We start from the raw sequence: 23,599 nt of genomic DNA on the forward strand, positions 1-23,599 counted from the left end.
GCATTATTAACAGTCTGAAGTGTTACTAAATGAATATAAGTAATAATTAAATAAAAGAAAACACAGAGTTACATGCATATAGTATTGTTACCAGTTCAGTGTTATGATATCATCTCACTTTCCCCCCTTGGGAAAGTCACATGACATTTGTTAGCGCAAGAGGAGGTGGAGGGGGTTAAAGTGCCTCAATGAAAACCACATGGGGGGAGGAGAGACCTGAGACCAGAAAGAGAGAGAGGGGAGGGGGGGAGACAGAAAGAGAGAGAGGCCCACTTGAGCTAGTAAAATAGAAGAAAAAACAGCTGTAAAGAAGGTCTAAGAGTACACCAAACTCAGAAGCAGGACTGAATCCAGGACCACGGACCAGGAGCGGCCCAGTTCACCATGTCAGACTCCATCAGAAGAAGAAGCTCCAGCAGGCAGCTTCTGCAGAACCTCATCAGGTCAGTGGGAAATGTTTTTTGGTCACAGATTCTTCACCTGCACAATAAAATGAGTAGATACATAATGACACATCAGCCAAAACAGTGGAAGAATGCAAATGCATATTTAAATGCTAGCGATAAACTTAAGATAAGTGCATATCTAGCAGATATTAAAAACCTATGAGTACAGCCATACTTTGAAGCAAGATACATTGTTGAACGTGCAATATTTGTAATACATCTTATATTATGATCATATGACCATATTGTTTGTAACCAAGCGTCATCTATATTGGCTGTAATGTACAAATTGAAAAACTGTAAAAATGAAGAGATGAACTGATTACAGCAGAAAAGCAGCATGGCTTTTTTATGTTTCAATTTCAACTTAGTCCTTTCTACTTTATCTTTAATATGCAATTGTATGCATGCAGGTCTCACTCTCAGATTGCATGTTTGACCTCCACCAATCAGAAGATAGAGCAGTAGCCTCTATATTGCTTAAAAGGCAAAATTTGGGGCAAACACAAAACATTCAATCTTTTATCATATCCGTAAAATGCAAATGAATTGTGATACTTTTGAATAACCTTTCCTTCTTCTTCCCACTCGATTTTGGCAGCTTGGTGATGAGTCTGTTAAAATCTGAATAAATCAAACTTAAACACTGAAAATGAGGATGACAACGAAATGTGGTTTAAATTGTCCTTGAAGATGGGTGATGTGGGTTTTTGAAAATCAAGACATTTCATCCTCATGACTTCAGCATTACAATGGAGTACTTGGCAAATAACATGAAGCTGTGACTGTTTTTTCAAATGATGTGAGTGAAAAGCTTATAACAAAGCAGTCCAGTATCTCTGTTTTGTGCTTACATGTCACCTCACCCCTGTTTAGGTTTATTGCAACCAGTTTGCACCACATTTATCTGAATCGTATTTCACGTCCTACTGAAATTGTGTATACTTCTAAACCAGAAATGTGGTAACGGAGAAATTAAAATGTATAGTTTAGTAGTTTTAGTGTTAAATAAAATAAGACAAAAAATAAGTATTTTTCTAAAGAAAACGTAAAGAAGTGTCTTCTGCTGGCTAGTTGTTAACCACTGTTTTGGAGCATGACCTGACAAGTTACCAAGAATTAAATAGAAGTTTGTAAAATGAGTTCTAAACAGTTTCTGCAGCTCCTCCTTTAAAACAATGGAGGTAATTGCTCAATTTAAGTTACTTTTATCATCACAATGATTTTTAATTCAACCAGCTATTTGTTGCTTTCTGTTCTCTATTTGCCTAATTTGGCCATTTACAGCAATCTACTCTAATTTTTCACCTCTAATAGGCACAGGACCCTGAATCAGTGATACAATCATTGTCTCTGTATTTCTTGTATTTCTTGTTTCCTCCATGAGTGCTGGAACATTGCTATGTGACTATACTCAAAATGACACTTGGCTGAGTTCAATGGCTTCCTTTATAGCTGCAACTTTCTTAATGTCTATGACATCATCTGGCTGACTCCTGAACCCCCTCCTGCTCTGCTACGTACACACACACACATACACGCACACACACACACACAAAGAAAATCCCGTTCTGCAGGCCTCCATTGCCTCATTGTGTAAATGGTGGAAAAAATTATGCTAATCAGACAGACATCCTCTGTAATTTTATGGTTATTAACATTGTGTTAAATACCCCAGCAGACCCCAAGGATACCGTGTAGTTCAGACCACTCTGCAGAGACAATACATTGTCTGAGCATGTGAAGAAAATGCAACAATACAAACTGTGCTTTTTGGCAGATCACACAAACAGTTTCACACTGCCAGACTGATTTGTTATTGCATCTGAAAAGCAGTCGTGTAGAATGCAACAAGTCAGCAGACAAGCCAGCTGTTGGTCAGTTCTTTGTCCACTGTTTTGTGTGCATAGATTAAGTGCTGCTGATGTTATACCATACGTTGCATGGATTGATTGTGTAGATCATCCACCAGTCGAAACATTGGTGAATCCATCTCTGACTCCGCCAGTGCCAAAGTATCCTTGGGCAAGGTACTGAACTCATTGTTCAATACCTTGCCCAACAACAGTTGCCCCAACAGTTACCCCAGTGGACCATATGGGACTATGTGTGTGCGTGAATGTTATAAAGCACTGCATGAATGTGTGTGATTGGTGAATGAGATTTCTAGTAAGAAAATACTTTGAGTGCTCAAATAAGTACAAAGGCATGACATTTGCCAGTATTAACATTTGACAGAAACCATAAAGTTCAACTCACCTTAAACAAAGTGATATGACTCTATAAACCTCACCACACAAATATGCAGTTTATACAGCCGCAATACTGCCTAATCAACTTCCAGAGAGGTACATAATTATTATTTACTCAAAGGAAGCAATTACTTGAGGACATAGTGTCAGTGGGATGTCATCTAATTTTAGATCACGTCACAAACCATAAAAATTAAAGACTATGTGAGAGTACTATATTTACAGTTTGGCCAACATATGTAAAATTGCAATTATTTCATGTGTTAATTTAAATTTTTTACAGGAATTGATAAGACTACATTTGCCTTTGCACAGAGATAATAATTCAGCAAGCATGATCAACGAATTCTGAAATTTAACCTGACACAGTTTTTTATACCACTTCCTAAACATAGCTTGTAGATAAGCAAACAGTGTGTGTGTTAGGAAGCAGGTAGGCTGTCCTTGAGGCAACAAATTATGCCAAATAGATAACAGGCTATCATTTTCCAAAAGGCTCCAAAACATTTGCATAGCCCTCCCAAAAAGTTGACTCTGTTCTTCTGGATGTTGCGTTTTCAGTGTGAGAAACATTAGGTCACTTCATTTAGTGACTTCTGGAGAAGAGTTCTAGACTCCTACATGTTTAATCTGTTCAGGTTAGCAGTTCAGCTGCCATTTTTGTTTTTGGAGCCAGAAGTTTACGTAACAAATCTGGATGAGAGGTTAGCAGTTGTCAGAAAATGCTAGTTAGCTTGTTACCATCGTGTATTCAAAAACCACATAGGTGCTAATTAGTTATAAGCAACATCCAATCAAAAATACTTTAGTTTCTGAGTGCATTGTATCTCACAATAGGTCATATTATTTGTCAGATAATTTCATTCAAAATGCTCCAAAAGGCACCAACAGAAACATCAAACATCAGCGAGCAATTAGCCAACACATATGGACATATAAAGATTTTATGCTTCTTCCCCTTGTTACATTTCATGCAGTAGTGATGAGGTCCAGACAATCAAACCTGATCTCCAATTGACCCATCACCACCCACTCTCTCTCTCCCCATAGCCTGACTGCGAAGCCAAAACAGCCCTGTCACAAATCAAATCAGATTACAGCAAACTTAAGACAGACTTGGCAACATGACTCCTACTACATCTCTAGTGAGTACAATCTTATGTAGGTCACTTTCCCACATAACAACCACAGCATGTTTGACTTAGAACTTATGGTCAGCGTCCTCACCAAAAGTCTTAAGCAATGATATTTTCTTCAGTTGATTATTAAAAACTTTCACAAAGATTTTATCCACAGATGAGCTGATTTATATTTAAGCCTTTTGCATTGCATTGCACTGGCAAATTTTCTGCATGTTTTATGTATTCCTTCAATTAGAACCAACAAGATCACACTTTTGCCTTTCTTTGTTCCTGCTGTTCTTGTACAGTTTTATGAAACGTCAGAAAAAAATATTTCAAAATGAGACACTAAAAATAAAGTAATGTATTTTGAAGCTTTTTGACTGCTGTCATGAGCCAGTAGTGATTATATGTGGACAAGAGTCAAGAATGATAAGTTAGCAGCCAATGCTAGCTTTAATAGCAAACTAAATCCATAAACTAGATAATATCCCTTTTTAAAAATAATAATAATAAAAATCTGACAAACAAACGAAACCAATTATTTGCACCAGGATGTAAATGTGATATTTAATGTTATATAGTCATATTTTAACATAGCGTTGAATCGACTACCTCACTATTAAACTTACACCCATCATTTATTTTGATGCTTTTTTTCCTTGGTGCAGTTTTCTACCAATGCATACGGTTCAAACAGATTGATCACAGACTAACAATTTCCAAAACAAGTTAGTGTGGAATAAATTCCAAATGTTTGACAAGGTTTGTATCTCTTCACAAAACCACAAATGGGATTTTGGAGAGGGGTGTTTTTCCAAACACTGCAACTCTCCTAGTATTTCTCTCTCTGGTTGCTTTGTTGATAATTTGATGTGATATATAGGTGATATGTATCATTCATCAAGCTAATCATGTAATGATGTGTATACTATACTACAACATGGACATTAGCGTTACCATCCCATTCCAGAGAAAGAAATCAAAGCTGAATAGTTGAATGTTTACACACAGTGCTAAAACTTAATCATTTATTGGCTTTTTTAAAAAATGCTTCCAGAGTGTTTATTTTAAGCCCAACGTCTCTTGTTGCATGCCAGAAATAAAGAATATGCAACAATGTTGTTATGTTTCCAAACAGAAGCAATTAAAGTGATGAATTCACTGCCATTGTGGCTGTTAAAACTGTATCCAAATTGTAATGAGCTGACATTTTCCTTCAAAACAATGACATCACACTCCAAAGACCCTTTCTGTACACAATAGAAAGTCCAGAGATTTAGGTGATGTCAAACTCCCAGCCAATCAGATGAATAAATATTTCCGAGGTTTTGCTCATTCCAATTTCCAGACAAGACTTTATCCAGACCTCGAGTTGTATGACAAGATGGAGCATTAAGGTCTCTCTCTGTCCTTCTCCTCCATATCTTGACCTCCTCCTTCACCTCCTCACTCTCCTTCTCTCTGTTTTTCTCTCGAGATTGAAATTAAGTGAAAAAGCAGAGCAGCTGGCTCAAACTCCACCAGATGTTCTTGGACAATAAAAGGAGTTATTGTTATCAGGTCACACCCACTGGAAGCTAAAACCAATCGGGCAAATGAACTAATGAGCTTTTGATGGGAAAGAACTCGTTCTTTCCAGTGAATTTTAAATTATGTGTGAAAAACTCATCATGCATAGACTTTTCCATAGGTTCATTTCAACATTGTACCAGATAAATAGCAAATGTGCATAACATAGCTCTGGGTGCCAGCGTGGCTGCTCGATGCTAATAAGGTCAGCTTAGTTTTTCATTTCTTACAACTTTCAATCCTCACTATATCATCCTGGGTTTGGCCTCTTAGACTAAATTAAAGGAAATTTTAGTTCAGTGACACCTTTGTAGCACCCTGTGTACAAAGCAAGTTCCCAAAAGATTTTTTCCCCGAGTTCTAAGAGCATCCACAGAGCCCCAACCTCATTTCAATTCAACAGCTTTGGGATGAGTTGAAACAATGCAGGCATTATTGCTCAACATCAGCGCTCTCATGGAAATACTGAACCAAAACACTGGCTTTCAGAGCAGCATATTTCCTGGCAGAGTAACCTTCTAAACAATCACATGTTGTTCTAATATTCACAGTAGGTGTCCACAAACTCAGAACAATGTAGCAAATCTGGAAGGTTGGGGAGCCTTGGGCAGTTATATGGGCACACACTGAGGGGAAGCCAACTTTACCATCTCTTCAACAGCATAAAAGTCCACCAACAGTAATTACATGAAAACTATGAGAAGAATTTTACAACTACTTATGGCTTTTTTTTCAAATACACTTTTTGGAAATGTATGTATGTATGTATAAATTAATGAAGAATTAATTTCCATTTAGAGTTAATATATCCATCCATCCATGTCCTTACGCTTATCCAGTAAGGGCTGGATAAGCTACATATAGCCTCTTAAAAGGTCTTTTCTAAAATGTATAACATTGCATTTGCAGTATACACTGTGTGTCCTGTAAGTGTCTTGATTTTTGTGCGAACTGCAGGGTGACAGCACAGCGGAGCCAGGAGGATGCTGAAGAGATTGAGCGGGAGAGAAGGAGAAGAGCCAGGGAAAAGCAGAGAGGAGAGAGGAGCCCGTCCTGGCTCGAGCCCACCCAGCAGAACCACTACACACAAAACACAGAGTAAGTAATGTTGTAGCACACATTGTTTGTCAGGCCTTCCAGCTTCTTATACAGCTTCTTACAGCTTTTGCTACGTAAATATCAACAAGTCTGTCTAGAAACAGAAAATATAAAAGTATGTAATATTTTTTTTTTAAACCTGCTGTGATTAGGTCAGAGCGACACAGGTAATATTGAGCATAATTTTTCTCGTCACATAGCAAATAACCTTTTATCTTAGGCTTAAGTTTTGAGTTTTTTATAGTCTTCCACCCAAAGAAATGTAACAGAACTGTAAAAGGATATGTATCCATCCATCCACTTACATCCAGGTCACCAACCTCACAAGGCTAACAGAGGCATAGGGAGAATCACACAGAAAAGCCCCAGCCAACCAGAAGGTTCAATCCAGAACGTTATGTTAAAGTAAACAATGACACATTAAATTATTTTTTGAACTTTCAGTTGTATGACATGACAAAGACTTTTAAAAAACATGTTTTATTGCTTAGAGAGGCTGTACTTTCATTAAACACAAGGACAGCTTGTGCTCTGTGAATACTTCACAGTAATAAATTGATAAACTTAAAACAACAAGAATTCACATCACAAACTTTGCAAAATGTCCAAGTTAAAGACTCTTCTAATGAGTTGCATGCATGTTTAGTCTTTATGCAGCAGTTTATAAAACTTAGGAATGTTAATCAAGTGAAGCTAGGATTAGTACACCAATAAGACAACCAAGAAGAATATTTAATTTGCTTGGATTGCTTTCTAGCAAGACTTCTCAGCTGATACTATCTGTTCCAACAAGGCTTGGTTTCTCTCACTAACCCAACCATTGCATTTACAGCAAACACTGAAGACGGGCTGCACTTCATGTTTACAGCTCAGCCTGTCTGTGCTGATTGTTGGGGAAAAGCGTGTGCTGGTGTCATCAGTACATTCAGCCCAGTTACCTAGCCCAGTGATGCAGCAGGTAAAGGAGCTGAAAAAGCTGCTGCACCATCAGCTTCCGGTTGTATGGGCAGATGTCAGACAGGGAATCTCTCGAGGAAATATTCCCATCGCTTGAGTTTATGATACTCAGCAAAAACTGCACAACTCACTCATTCTCTTATCAGAAAAGTTCTGTATTAACAACTGTAAGTTCTTTTCCTGACCCATTGCCTTAACTACCATCCAGTCACACTGAAATATAATTAGTTTGTGAGACACCTGTTGTTATAGATTGCTAAAAGGACAAGATTTGAATTAGATGAATCTAAACAGAATTCCAGTTGCTAAAATCTGAAATGCTGAATATAATATGAACCTTTATAGAGAAATCTAGGGTACTCTGGAATTTCCAGTGGTGTAATGGTTAACACATTTGCTTGGCAAGTATGAGGGTGACAGTTTGATTCCAGTGAGAGACACAAATCCCCTCTGAGTTTGCATCAGGAAGAAGATCCAGTGTAAGACATTCTGCCAAAGGACATCCAGTGCCTCCTGCGCTAGCAAGGGACAATCTGAAAATGGCTTTTTTAAGAGAAACATTTGTGTAAAAACAAATTCTACTAGGAGTTATTTAGAGACATCAGTAGCTTTTAATCTGTTGCTGCTTATAAGGTTGGTTTGCTGACTTGAGGTTTTCTGAAACTGGAGGCAGCAGTGCCTCTGTTTGGTGTTTCCACAGTTATTGTCTCTGTTTCCATGGAGCTTGAAACCTAAGGTCCCATATGCCACCTGCCAGCCATCTTTCAACAGTTTTGCCCCCATGAATATATTTTCTTTGTTTGCTCAGAAGCAAGCTCACTTGCTGCCTAACAAATTTAACTAAACAGAATCTAAACTTGACTATCAAGTTCTGAAAATGTGAATAGCAGAATTAACTGAAAATAAGAAAACTGACTGGCATTCCTTTTATATTTTCCTACCTTATGTGGTCAGCTTGGGAAAAAAATCAGTTCAGCATGGTTGGTACATACAGGTCATCAGATGTTGTGCATAAGACTTCAAGTCGTGGAGGGGGTGTAATCATAAGAGGGAATCATTTAAACTTGTGTAAGGGCGTTCCCAATGTGAGAGAAAACCGTATTAATTATTGATAACTATTCTTCTCTTGACTGGGATGGGCTCACTCAGGATAGTAGATTAAAAGCTCTACCTTTCTACACCTCAGACAGGTGAGCTCTCACACACAAAGTCAGAAAATTTCAAATGATCAGACTGGGTCCTGAACTCCATGTCAGCTGTCAAGATTTTATTTTATTAAAGTTAGTAAGATTCTGACCATTTTTTCCAGATTTACTAATTAGTTATTTTCCATCTTCTGCCTAACTTCACATTGACCTTTTGCACCACTGATAGTGATTATTGTAGTGATATTATAAACCTGGATGTCTGCCATATGGACTATGAATGCCATTAAGATTAGCAATAATGAAAACATGGTTAAATTACAATACATAAATGAAGTATTAAAGCTATTTTCTGTCAATTATTTACACATTGTTTTTGGTTATACTATGTTGTGAGACTTTCAGGCTTTCCCATAAAGGCATGTGATACTTCTCCTTCCTCTGTTTAAAGGACCAATTACTTATGAGTACTGTGAAAATGTCCAAATCTCCCTAACACAGTCAAAGACTACATGACTAAAACACTGCACCCAATAACAAAACCAATAGCTTCGGTTTCTGAGATCAGGTAAGTGATAAATTTTCTGTGCTCTATTCTTAGGTCAGATGAGGAGCTGAAGCCCAGTTGCTCCGTGGGCCTGGATGAAGATGAAGGTTTCAGTGACTGGAGCCACAGGCTAGAAACCCGTAATGAGCAAGAGATGCAGAATGGCTGCAGGGCAAAGGAGCAGAGACCTTCAGCATCACCACCAAACCCTCAGAGTGACCAACATCAGGTGGATGAAGAGGGACAGGAGAAGGCAGGAGGACTAGAACCAAGGAGTAGGACCCAGGACACTTCAACAGAAGCTCCAGTGAAGGTCAAATAGATTTGTACCTTCAATGGCATACTAACGTAGTGTTAAACCTACATCTTCAGTGCAGATTTACCTCACTATAGTGATCTGAGGTTCATTCAGACACAAGAGTTCTGGTTTACAGTTGTAGTAAGATGTTTACATACACTCATCATGGGCATGAATGCCATGTCATTTTGTTATTTTTTCAGAGTGGAATGATTATACAGCGTATGCCTTTAATGACTTTAAAAACAAGAATTGGGTGCATAGTGTTGAAGCATTCATATAGGCTCAAATTGTCATGTCTGCAGTGGCAGACGGTGAGGCACTCCTCAGAGAGAGAGAGTAGACCCAAATGCAGACTACCAAGACACAATTTAATATTAACAAAAAGTGAGCCTTTATTTCTGGCTGCATGAAATGCAAACAAAAGCAAAGGGAGACTAATATTCAACTAACTAAACACTAAGTACATGGATCGAAATTACCTGGAACAAGAAAAACATGGAACTAGGAAACAGAGGGAGACGAGCAGACAGTCCAACAACAGGCAAAGGAAGACAGAGGGCTAAATACACAAAGGATAACAAGGGGATGAGAATCAGGAGGGAAACATAGCTGGAACTCATCTGACACAATGAGACAGGGAGGAAGCAAAACAGAACACTCTGAACACAGCTCAAGGGACTATCAAAATAAAACAGGAAACATGAGCCACACACTAAGACGTGGCTTTGACACAGGGACTGGGGAAGAATCAGACATGGGAACATAACTGACACAAAACAGACACAGGCGATAAACAAACATGAAGACAAGGGAGACTAGACATGAAACGTGGAATACAGGGGAGGCACAGTGACAAAACCTAAAGACTAGAAACGAATAGTTATGTCTATAACTTCTGTTCCCTGAAGGAGAGGAACGAGGTACAACACATAAGTAAGGGATATCACGCCCTCGCATGTCCTGGCTGAAGAAACCTTTATTCACGTCTTTAAGGCAGATGACGTGTGATGACATGCGTACGGTCCCACCTGCACATATAACCGCTGTCATCACAGTCATCCCTCAGTTCAATAGCCGCTCTTCACCAAGCCAAAATGCTCGGTGAATAGCCGCTCTTCACCGAGCCAAAATGCTCAGTGGGGCCACCTCGTTCCTCTCCTTCAGGGAACAGAAATGATAGAATATTCGTTGCCTTTCAGTTGATTCACACGGTACAACACATAAGTGGGGCAAAGCAAGACCTTTGGTGCTGTACACCAGTGAGATAGCTTCTATAATCCTGTGGGACAGCCTCTGTTTAGACAAAGCTCTACCTCTAGTTGGATTAGCGAAGCAGTGAAACAGCTGGTCACACAAATGCACATTCTAAGCGCGCTCAATGTAGGTGCGTAGCACACGCACTGGACAAAGAGAATGCATCCTCCTCTGCTCCTCAGATGCCAAAGGAGGGGAGCAAAAGCTCAGCACCTCAAACTCCATTGAGCTATAAAATGCAGGCATGATCTTGGGAAAATAGGCAGCATTTGGACGCATTATGACCTTGTGGCCATCAGGAGAGAACTGTGTGCAGGAGGGATGCACAGACAGCACATGAGGACACCCACCCACTTTGCCGAAGCCAAAGCAAGAAGGAATGGAGTCTTATTTGAGAGAAATTTGATATCCACAGATTCAATGGGTTTAAACAGCACCAAAGACAAGTCCCAAGCAGGGACACTGGACTTAAGCATGGCTCTCAGCCGGCGAACCCCTTTCAGAAAATGTATAGCAAGGGGATGTGCACCTGGTGTCACCCTGTCAAAGCCAACATGACAAGCAGATATAGGTGCTAAATAAACCGTAATTGTTGAAAATGAAAGGCCCTTATCGAGCAGCTCCTGCAGGAATGTCAAAACATCCACAATAGCCCTCCGGTTATTTTTATTCAACCTTCTTTAGCTCTGAACAATGTCTCAAAGTAGTGTTTAACATGAATAAATAGAATTAGACATAAAATAACTGCATTGAAAATACAAATATGCACTGAAAATGTATTACAAAATACAGAAGCAAAATACAGAAGCCGTGTGTGTGTGTGTGTGTGTGTGTGTGTGTGTGTGTGTGTGTGTGTGTGTGAATAAAGATCTGCTACCCAGATCTTTATTCCTTTTTCCTGGTTTGTTGGAATGTACACCTTGAAGAAACAGCAACCTCTGAAAGGTACCAGGTGCTCATCAACTGTCACCTCAGGGCCTGCATTGTACATAACTGGTAGGCGCTCCACCCACCTGTTCAGCAGCCCATTCAATGGGTCGTTTAGTGACCCATTCTGTGGTGTCGTTCAGTGGGTGTCGTTCAGTGGGTGTCGTTCAGTGGGTGTCATTCAGTGGCCCATTCAATGGGTCGTTCAGTGGACTATTCAGTGGGATACCCATTCATTTTCCTATGGTTCCTACGGTCATCTTTGACCGGGAACACCACATATGTAATCAAAGTTGATTAAAACGCTCAAAATTCAACAAAAGAGGCGATAATCACTGTGAAATGTTCTAGTGCATGGTGTGGAGGATGCATTAGGCCTTGAGGCAATCGGATGTAAAACACAATATTTATGAGTGCTTTAAGCTGTAAATCAAATTTGACCTGAACACAACAGGAAGGATAGAGCACTGAAATGGGAGAGTGTGGCGGTCCTGGCACCATTGCTCGAAGGCTCGCCATTTGTAAGCATACAACCCTCTAGTAGATGGGGCCCTAGCGCTCTGAATTGTTGCTACTAGGTGGCAGACCATTAGCAATCAAGTTTGACCTCTCAGGAGGTAAGCATGAAGGTGCACAGATCACGCCACAGGCATGGATGAACCACTTCTCCTCCTGCCTGAGCGAGGAGGTCCCTGCGGATAGGAATCTGCCAAGGACTCGCTGCTAGCAGGCAGATTATCTCTGCATACCACGACCTTGTGGGCCACCAAGGGGCCACTAGAATCAGAGAGAGAGACTGCCGACACACTCTCTCTAGAACTGGAGATATCATTTCCACTGGGGGGAAATGCATACAGGAGCACGTCTGGCCATTGGTGCGCTAGCGCGTTCATGCCCAAGGGTGCATTGTGGTCGATTATGGAGAAGAACAGGGGGCAGTGAGTATTTACCCTGGAGGCAAAAAGATCTACTTGAGCCTTACCAAATAGATCCCAAATCTGAGCAACTATTAAAGGGTGCAACCTCCATTTTCCGCCCCCAGGTTCAGGTGCACGGAATATGGGTGGCTCTTAGAGACAGAAAATTAACACTGCACCATAACAGCAGAAAGCGAGACAACTTCAACAGGGGAAGGGAGCGTGTCCCTCCCTGCCTGTTTATGTAAGACACCACTGTTGAATTGTCCATCCTGTCTAAGACATGCTGGCCCTCCAGGACTGGATGGAAATGTTTGAGAGCTAAGAATACTGCTAACAGCTCTAAGTGGTTGATTTGCAGCTCACCCTGGGCTGCGGACCAGATCCCTCTCACTGATGCACCCTCGCACAGCACTCCCTTCCCCCTTAGGGAAGCATCTGTGGACACCACCTTGCAAAACAACACCCTACCAGTCCAAGAGCCCCGATGCAACAGCCCGGCCCCACTGTCTGAATGTGTGACAGAACCAGCTGTGTCTCCGCCTGCTCTTTGGAGCAAGCTACGAGAGCCCAGTCATTTAGGTAGGCTAAGATGCGGATGCCTCTCTCTCTGAGGTGCGCTAGCGCTGCCTCGTCCAATTTCGCAGAGGAGCGAGCGACAGCCCGAACGGCAGCACCAGGTATTCGTAGGCTACGCCCTTGAATGCAAACCTCAGAAACTGCCTGTGTTTCGGGTGTATAGCCACATGGAAATAAGCATCTGTTAGATCAATTGTGGCAAACCAATCTCCCGGGCCAACTGCATTCAAGAGCTGTCTGAGTGTTAGCATCTTGAACTTGTACATTCGTAGATACGTGTTCAAGACTCACATGTCGAGGATGGGATGAAGTCCTCCCCCTTTCTTCGGAACAACAAAATAACGGCTGTGCAAAAATTTGTCTGTCTCCGAAGCCAGGACCACTCATATTGCTCTTTTCTGTAATAGCGCCTTTATTTCCTCCCTGAGTATGATGCCTGCCTTGGTGCCAACAGTAGTGTTTACGACTCTCCGGAAACAAGGCAGTTTGACCCGGAACTGTAACCGATAACCCATGGCAACGGTTCACAACACCCATGGAGAGGGGGCGCAAGCGTGACACTGAGGGAAGTGAGCAGCCAGCCAGCTGACCTGCGGCACCATCGGCGGTGCGTTGTCGCCCCCCAGTGTGTCTGCAGGGGAATGCATCACCTGCCTGACCTGGCTCATTCTGCCTGCAGGCTGAGCATTTGCGATTGTTTGAGGATAAACAACACTCTTTATTGATTGTAACATGGGAACATGTACATTCAAACCTTTGTGTTGGGGCACAACAATGAAAAACAGCGGGGACACTTAATGTGGTCACCTGAACATTTAACACACCTGAACAGGGAGTTACAACCTGAGGCATTTTGTGTGTAGGGGGTTTGTGCTTGGAGAGAACTTAAGTGGCACCTTTTGGGCGGCAACAGAGGGGTAAAAGTAGCGTCTTCCTGCTGCTGGACCCCTTCACCACTCGGAACCACAGCTAGGAGGGCTGAGGCTTCTTCCTTCTGGGCGTTGGGTTCCACCGGGGGCCCGAGGGTGGGCCTTTGCTCCAGACCGACTGGCGTGGAGCTCGGACTGGAGGATGTGCTCCTGCTGGCGGCACACCCACTGCGGCAGTAGGCGCTGGTCTCTTGCCAGTCGGCAAAGGAGTGGCGGGCCTGTGAGGGCTAGCTGCAGGCTTGGGCCTCGCCTGACGTCAGGGGACGATGTCGCGCAGAGCTTGAATGTCTGAATAACCCAGCCGCAGACACAGATATACAGCCCTGTCCATATCCAGGACGTCAGAGAGGGTCAGCCACACCTCTGTGCCACTACTGTTGATGCATCCCTTTGCCCAGGGAGAGCGCTGCACAGCAGGACGCACGGAGGATGTAATCCGTGGCGACTCTGACCTTGTTAAGAAAAGGTGCCAGCGGGCTGTCATCAGGAACCAGAGATCCAAGCTCCGCCAGGCACATCGCCTGGCACGTCTGGAGCATGGTGACGGAGCTCATGGCACAGTGCCGGCCTGAGGGATTTTGGCCATTGCGGGCTCCGTTCGGAGGAAAAAACCTGTGAACTGCGACGGCTTCTGCGCTAGCAGAGGAGAGGGCCAATCCGTCTGCAGCTTCTCAGCAGCACGGTGAAAAAGGGAAAAAAGAGAGGTGTCATCGTGGCCGACCGGTGCAGCAGCAGCGGCACACTGGGCAGACAATGAGCTCTCCTGCTCATCCTCCAACAAACCATGGATGTCCAGGCCGATGTCCAGCATGTCATCGTCTTCCTGGGAAGCGCTGGAGGGCTTCAACCCAGGCTGAAGTCCGTTAGTGCTCCTCCATGGTTCCGGCTCATCATTGGCTAACCCAGACCTTCCCAAAGTGTGGGGCCCGCCCCCTAGGGGGGGCGCAGAGCCATTGCAGGGGGGGCGCGGCATGAAAAGGGAAAAAACAAACAAACAACAACACTTGGACACTGCTAGCACGGGGCACCCACACAAACGCAAAACAGGAGATGAAGCATTGCTGAATATGTTTCCAAGCCAACTTCATTCTAAGCCAAAGACTAGAAAATATGGTGAAGCAAATCTTCCCTTTGGTTTCACCTGCTCAAGTGCTAAGGTAGGTCTCCCCTACAGAATTGCTTTTCCCTTCATCGGGAGCACATGCTGGGCTCTTCAAATCACGGACAAACAGTATCCCACATTCTTGATTTTTAGTTCACAAACACTTGTTGTAATGACTAACTACTTCTAACATTTTGGAGATGTTAGCTCTTTATACAGTAAAGTTACAGCGGGATAAAAATAACAACAGGCTGATCCTGCCACGATTTGTTCCCCCTGTCTAAATCCCAGACAAACAGTATCCCACAGCTGTTTATGTTTTTAAACCCATTTTGCACAGAGAGGCATTTTTTTTGAAAAATGTATTGATAGCAATGTTGAATATTATTACACAGGAAAAAAAAATTACATGTAAAATAATTACACCGTGACGCCTCTGCCTTTCTAAATGGAGGGACATTAACTGCGTGTTTATATGTAAGAGTGTAAAACCTGAAGATAGAGACAAAATACTGTTAATCTGACTATCTGCCATTCTGCAATTCATCTCCTGTAAGCAATAACGTGGCGCACAGCTGACGTGAAAAAAGGCACATACCTTTGACATTGCGTGACGAACTCTGTATTCCTCGTCCACATGTAAACGGAAAAAAAGAGTTTTAAAAAAATCTCAGTTTCTCAGACAAACGGGTGTATTCCAATAGAATTCGTCCGACAAGGAGTGTGTGTGTGATTGTCTGTCCTACCGTACTACTTGTACAGTAGAGGATTGTAGTCCATCAATGTGCAAATGAGTGTGCATGTATATGTATATCATCTCCTAGGATCTTGGGTTGGCTCGCCATCCAGTGAACACTGGAACACTCTGGGTTCTGGAATCGCTGACCTGGTCTTTGGATTCGTCCCATATAAAAACCTGACCGCCGTCGAGTGGATGCTCAGCGTTTACGTGAAGCCACAGCTCAGTAAACCTTCCAGTTTCGCTCTGCCCGATAACAAAGTTTTAGTCCGCCTGCTCTGTTCGGCTGTAGGAGCAAGAGAGTGAAAACTTGGGAGCTGGTACTATGGAGGGACAAGAGCTGCCTAGAGCTTCACCGATTGGCTGACATGCGAGGAGTGGAGTAAAACAATAGGCTCTCATCAGAGCTCATCAACCCTCTGAGAAAACTTAACCCTTGTTTGACCAGAGCATATCATATATAATCTGCGTCCCTTCTATGTTTAAATAAATATTTTGATCTCGTTTCACTTTCATTAAACAAGGACAGTAAGAACAGAAACAATGAACATTAAATGTTTTACTTTTTCTTCTCTTTTGTTTGAGATGATTTTAGGAACTGGGTTACACCCTCCCCTCTTGAATTCATGCAAGTCCCTTTGCATGCCTACTGTGAACTGCATCATCTAAGAACAATAATTCAGCTTTAGCATTTAAAGATTCAATGAAAGCTGTGGTTAAACCGTGAAATAATGATTTGACCACAGTGACAAGGGGATTTCCCAATTCAGGGTAGTCTAGCCTTTTTGGTGGCTGGCGACTTCTTTCAGATCGTCGGACAGGAATTTCTTTGCTTGTTTGTTCATCTCTCTCCTTGTTTACTGTTTCTCTGTCAAATATCAAGTCCTCTCCTTCCTCATCACTCCCTAACATGTCTGAGGGAAGTAGGATTTGTTCATCCCTCATGTCAGGGCAATCCATAGAAGGTAAGTCTTTTTCCTTTTCAGGTTCGTCATTTCCAGGTAAGTCTCTTTCCTTTTCAGATTCGTCATTTCCAGGTAAGTCTCTTTCCGTTTCAGGTAAGTCTTCTTCATACGAGGCTTCTCTATAACTTGTGATCTGATTGTCATAAGGTTGGTTATGGTCAGCATGACTGGCTGGAACAACATCGGATATGGTGTCTGCACAAGCTGGAGTATTACCAGCCAACTTGTCTTGATCTGCAGTCACATCATCTTGACCAAGACTTGATTTATGAGTCAGCAGAACATCTCGCTTGACAATGTACACCGAGTCATTTGGTACTGATCTATCTCCAGTGGACCGAAACAATATCATGATGTGATCTGCTCTTTCATTGTCTTTGTGAGTGGTCTGTCGCATTCTGGGCCTTTTCTTTGGTTTTGGTTCTTCAGGTTTCACTTCCTTGGCTGCAGAGAGGAACCCACAAGGGAGTAAGAGGTCTCTGTGTAGGGTGCGTAGGGGGCCATCCCCGCCCTCTGGTTTAACGGTGTAGACGGGGAGGTCTCCAGCTCGTTTCACCACCACGTAGATGGTCTGCTCCCATTTATCGGCGAGTTTGTGCTTCCCTCGAATGTGTATGTTCCTGACCAGCACTCGGTCCCCGATTTCCAAGGTAGATGTGGTCACATGTTTGTCAAATCTGGTTTTGTTCCTTTTGGCTACCTTTGCAGCACTCCGTGTAGCTATTTTATAGCTCTCCTCGAGATGGAATTTGAGGTCCTTAACATATTGGAAGTGTGACTTGTTTCGTTGTTCTCTCACAGGTAAACCAAATGCTAAGTCGACAGGCAACCGTGGCTCACGCCCAAACATCAGCTCATACGGTGTGAATCCAGTCACCTCGTTCTTGGTACAGTTGTACGCATGAACTAAAGGCTTTACAAAATCCTTCCAACGTGACTTGTCTTTGTTCTCCAGAGTTCCAAGCATACTTAAGAGTGTTCAGTTACAACGCTCCACCGGGTTGCCCCTGGGGTGGTACGGCGTAGTCCGAATCTTCTGTATGCCTGTTACTTCACACAGCCCCTTAATCAGCTGAGACTCAAAATCAGGCCCTTGATTGCTGTGTAATTTTTCAGGAATGCCATAGTGTACTATGGAGCTTGCAAAGAAAAGCGTCTGGACTTCTTTAAGTTTACTTGAAGACGTTTCACCTCTCATCCGAGAAGCTTCTTCAGTTCTAAGGTCAAATGGTCTTTCGAGGATGCCAATGTTCACATTTTGGACAGAGAGGACAGATGGTTTGAAAGAGGAGTGAAAGAAGCCATCTATGTCCACTGTGAGCGACCATCTTTGAACAGAGGCGGGGGTTTACGACACCAACTCTCTGCCATCTATAATCCAGTTTTGAGATCCCTTCCCAGACGCCTTAACGCCCACTCACATCCTGGGCCATCTGACCTCAGGAATTCGCATGATAAGGTGGGGCCAGGTTTCACAATGAACACACCCGAAACTCTGGCTGATTGGGACCCACACCCAGTTTCACACCTTGGCTCAGGCGATTAGAAGATCATCAGGGGGTCCTTTTGTCCCTCTGTGGGGGGATACTCCCACTAGGTTTATATCTGGGACTCTCCACCATTTGACCTTAGAACTGAAGAAGCTTCTCGGATGAGAGGTGAAACGTCTTCAAGTAAACTTAAAGAAGTCCAGACGCTTTTCTTTGCAAGCTCCTTTGACTACGATGACCTGGATGACTGAGAACCTTCACTGACACATAGTGTACTATGACACTTTGCCACAGTCTGAGCTTTTTGGTTCGATGTTGGGATAGCGATTGCATATTTAGTAAAATGATCTGTGATGACAAGAACATCTTTCACATTACTGCTGTCTGGTTCAATGGATAGGAAATCCATGCAGACTAACTCAAGGGGTCTTGTTGTCATGATATTCACCAAAGGTGCAGCCTTCTCAGGTAACGTTTTCCTGCGCACACACCTGTGGCAGGTCTTTATCTTTTTCTCCACATCTGAGGACATTCTCGGCCAATAGAACCTTGCTCTGACCAGATCGAGTGTGCGCTCTATTCCCATATGACCCATGTTGTCATGTAGGCTTGTCAACACAGACTCTTGCAGGTCTTCAGGTAAGACCAACTAGTAATGTTTACTACCACCTTCATGGTGTGTTCTGTAGAGAATGTCATTGCACAGCTCGAAGCTGTTCAATTCTCTCAGCAATAGGACTACGTCTGGAAGTTCTTTCCTCAATGTGGGAGGGGGTTTCTCCCCACTCTCCATCTGGGTGATAATATGTCTGATGCACCGATCAGATCTCTGGCTGTCTCTGAGATCTGCCTGTGAGAGTTTGGGAATGACGTCTAGGCCTCCCAACGTCTCTTCGTGCTCAAAGCTGTCAGGTACAGCATCTTCAGAAATGGCAAGACTTTTGACAAGGGATATACCTGCATCATCACCCAAAGCTTCAGAGGTGGTTGAATGATAAACAAACTGTCTCTCACAGATAGCATGAACAACATCCTGATCGACTGAGTCAATATTGTCTGGATCTGACAGATGTTGTTTTGCGAACTGGCATATCCGGTCTCTCTCTTTTTGAAATGTAAGGTCATCAGGTAGCTTGCCATGAGGACGACGCGAGAGTCCATCGGCATCTCCATTTTGTTTTCCAGAACGATACTGGAGTCTGAAATTGAAGGTAGAGAGGGCCGCCAACCACCTGTAGCTGGTTGCATCGAGTTTTGCTGAGGTGAGGATGTAGGTCAGAGGGTTTGAGTCTGTGACAACGGTGAACTGATTGCCATAGAGGTAGTCACTCAGCTACTCTGTTACAGCCCACTTTAAAGCCAAAAACTCGAGCTTATGTGCTGGATAGCGGGACTCACTACACGACGAACCTCTACTCGCACAGGCGATAACCTGCAGCTGTCCCTCCTGCTCCTGGTATAAGGCTGCTCCAAGGCCCGTAGTGCTCGCATCTGTATGAAGGATGTAAGGCAGCTTTGGGTCAGCAAAGGCCAGGACTGGAGGTGACGTTAGCTTGTCAATGATAGCCTCAAATGCTTTCTGGCATGCAGGGGTCCACCGTCCGTAAAACGGCTCCTTTGGATCATGATACTGATTACTCCTCCCTTTTGATTTGCAATGCTTCCTCAGTGGTGGATAACCGGACGTTAGATCGTTCAGCGGTTTCACAATACTTGAGTAGCCTTTAACAAACCGTCTGTAATACCCACAGAACCCAAGGAAGGATCTCAGCTCCTTGAGGTTCTGAGGGACTGGCCAAGTTTTAAGTGTGGCTCTCTTTTCTGGGTCAGTTTCCACTCCGTGCTGAGAAACAACATGCCCCAAGTACCGAACTGAGGACTGGAAGAACTTGCACTTTTCGGGAGACAGCTTTAACCCATACTCCTTTAAGCGTTCCAGGACTTTCATGAGTCTGGCTTCATGCTCCTCAAGGGTTTTGGAGAAAACTATGAGATCATCCAGGAAAACAACAACTTCCTTCAGATTTATGTCTCCCATGCATTTCTCCATAAGCCTCTGAAAAGTACTTGGCGCGTTTGTCACTCCCTGTGGCATACGGTTGAACTCCCAGAAACCTAGTAGACAGACAAAGGCAGTCTTGGGCTTATCACTCTCTGCAACTTCGATCTGATAATAGCCGGACTTAAGCTCGAGTGTACTGAACCACTTGGAACCTGAGAGTGCGGTGAAGGTGTCATCCAGTCTTGGGAGGGCGTATGCGTCTTTCACTGTTTGTAAGTTTAACTTACGGTAGTCAACACACAGACGTACCTGACCGTTCTTCTTCCTGACCACAACAATTGGTGAGGAGAATGGGGACTCGCTCTCGCGGATTACTCCAGTTGTGAGAAGCTCTTGTAGATGCTTTCAAACAGCCTCTATGTCGTGTGGGTGAATTGGTCGGGCTCTGTGTTTGAATGGCGTTTCGTCCAATAACTTAATGTGGTGTTTGACCATGTCCGTCCTTCCAAAATCCAGATCAGTCTGGGCAAAGACCTCTGGCATACTGCTCAGCTTTTGAGTAATGTGGTCTTTCCAGTCAGAAGGGATAGGAGAGTCGGCAAAGTCAAATGTCACACTAGAGGTCTTGGATGATTCACACTCTGATGGCTCACTCATAATTTGTTTGTGAGATAGGACAGTCTGTATTGCACTGAGTTCTGCAATCACACTCTTAGCTAGAATGGTAATGTCATGCTATGACTCATTGGAAACTACTACAGGTAGTTTGCACAACTGGTTACTTGGCAAGTCAAGGAGACAGGTTTGCACTAAAAGCCCCCCAGGCAGGGAAGATACTGAAGGATATTCCAACAGGGCAGATCTCTCAATGTAAAATTCCTTGATTGATACTGTCCCCTCAAGAACGACTGTTTTCCCAGCTGGGACGATCACTTCATCCTTGCCACGCATCCTCACTAATCCAACGTTTTCATCTGAACATTGCTTTTGCCGCAACTCCAGTACTTTGAGTACGGTTCTGTACCCATGAGGAATGGGTTGGTAGCCCTCTGGGTTTGCCTCTATGTACATTTCATACACTACATCAAGAGTGTTTGTTACAATCAATACACAAGACTTGGTTAATGTCCCGGTGTCTGGGACTACTAGAGCTAGCGTTTTGACTTCTAGTTCAGCACCAAGAAAGTCTTTAGGAAAGGTGATTCCAATCTCAACATAACCCAGGTAAGGTACAAGCTGCCCATTGGCCCCTTCAACTTCCAGAAGGTCATGTAGTGGCTCTATCTGTTGCTCAGACAAATACTGGTCATAGTAGGACTTGGTGACAGTGGTCACTTGAGAACCTGTGTCAAGGAGACAACTGCACACCTTACCTTTGATCATGACTTGACCTGTACTCTTTGTGCCTATGAGCCTCTTAGGTAGTCTGAAAGGTTGTTCTCCAACATGGGATTGCCTCAAAGTGGCCTGTGCTCTTGGTTTAGCTTGACTTAGAGATTTAGTGGGACGATGTTGACCTGCTTCAGTCCCAGTTTGCCCCACAACTGAGACTGCGTCTAAAAATCCTGGTCAGCAGATGGAGTGTTTTGCATCTCCCAAATGCGACGCTTCTCTCTCAATTGCTTCCTCTTATCAGCAACAAGAGTGGGGTCTGGGTCATTACTGCAACTTGCTGAGATGTGGCCATTCTGACCACACTTGAAGCAGTACCATGGTTTTGGCTGGGTGCTCTGCCGCAAGTTGGCAGGCTTCGCACTTGTAACCTTGATGCTAGGTGTTGCCATAGCCATCTCACGTAAATCACACTCAGCCTTGTCCTTAGGCTTCGAGCTTTTCTTCTGTTTCTCTGCCATCAAATTAGTAAGCTGACTCTGTAGGGATGCAACTTGTTTCCTCAGATCTGTCAACAGGTCAGAATCAGATTGAGTCACTGTCTGTAGCTCACTACAGGTGCAAGTCTTTTGACAGTGTGCCACAACCCGCTGCCGGGTTGAGCCAAGGTGTTTCTTCATCCGTGTGGCTTTAGCTGCCAGTCTATCTTCTTCCTTTCGGAGCATTAATAGAAGTTCTGAGAATGTTGGAGGTTGGCTTTTCTTGTTTTCAAGATTAAGATCTGAGAGCAAGGTGTGGTCCCAACATCCACGACAAAACTGCTTGAGAATGTGTTTATCGGCATCCTCAGCAGAGACTCCTCCCCTCTTCAGAGTGAGGTTCAATGCGCCCTGAAGACGGCAGAGGTATGCAGAGGCCTTTTCACCAGGATCCTGAAGAGTGTTCATGAATTGGGCGAAAAGCTCCTCTCCGTCTTCCACTGTTCCAAAAGCTGCATCCAACAACTGAAGGTAAGTTTCAGGTGTAGCTTCTGGGCTCAGTCTGTTGACAATGTCAGCTGCAGGGGACAACAAGCTCTCAAAGATCTTTCTAGATTTTTGAAGTTCAGACATGGCGGGGTCTTTCCTGAGAAGTTCGACATGTGAACGCCATGTGTCATAATCCGTCTCACCGCTGGGTCTGGATCAGAGAATGAGCAGAGTCTCATTGGAGAATATGAATGTGCAATCAAGTCATCTTTCTTCACGATGTGTTCCACAATGACTTTCTGAATTTCAGGTGGGTTGAAACTGTTTGGCTCCGTACCACCTTGAATCAATCCTACCTGTGGTGGATCTTCAGATACTGCTGGCGTGCAATCTCAGAAGTTTCAAGAGAGGGGTGAAGCTGGTTCTCCCTGTTTGGATCATCAACTTGCATGGAGGAGAGCATACATTCACCATCGGTCTCTGAACTCCCAATGATTTCACTGAGCTCTGTCATCATCGACTTCAGTACCTCTTCAAAACTTTTGCCACTCAGTTTTGCCACCTGCTTTATTTCATCTAAGTAGGATTTGGTAGCACTGCCACCCACCTTGGCAGTGTAAATGCTGGAGAGAGCTCTTACATGGTATTTTACACCGGGCTTCCCTTCAACTTCATATGTGTATGGCAAAAGATCAGTTAAGCCATCAATGGAGTTACCACTTTGGTACTCAACGATCAGGTTTTTGAAAAATTCTGAGTTTGGATCTACAACTGGGACGGCTCTAAAGGTACCATACTGCTTCAAAAAGTCAAGAACCTCTTCATCATCCGATGAATTGAGTATACCACTAACAATTACTGCATTGGGGACTTTGATACCTGAGCTCAATACAAAATCCATCTTGTGGCAATAGCAAAAGATGTTTAAATGACAATACACACTTTAAGGAGGTTTC

General features: G+C 43.4%; 1 protein-coding gene across 2 annotated transcripts in view; it reads left to right on the forward strand.

The window, feature by feature from the left end:
• Positions 1-292: 292 nt before the first annotated feature.
• lsp1b (lymphocyte specific protein 1 b) overlaps positions 293-23,599 on the forward strand; it is a 52,419-nt gene continuing 29,112 nt past the window's right edge. Inside the window, exons 1-3 of one of the 2 annotated variants that reach the window (XM_084908634.1) lie at positions 293-443; positions 6,349-6,489; positions 9,193-9,451. In XM_084908634.1, coding sequence (XP_084764760.1) covers positions 385-443; positions 6,349-6,489; positions 9,193-9,451 — 459 coding nt within the window. In that variant the 5' untranslated portion in view covers positions 293-384. The remainder of the gene's footprint in view (positions 444-6,348; positions 6,490-9,192; positions 9,452-23,599) is intronic. The other variant, XM_084908714.1, reaches the window with a different exon arrangement.

Source organism: Perissodus microlepis, chromosome 1 (assembly GCF_051167445.1).
Source record: "Perissodus microlepis isolate ML-2025 ecotype Zambia chromosome 1, ASM5116744v1, whole genome shotgun sequence".
Classification (NCBI taxonomy): Eukaryota; Metazoa; Chordata; class Actinopteri; order Cichliformes; family Cichlidae; genus Perissodus; species Perissodus microlepis.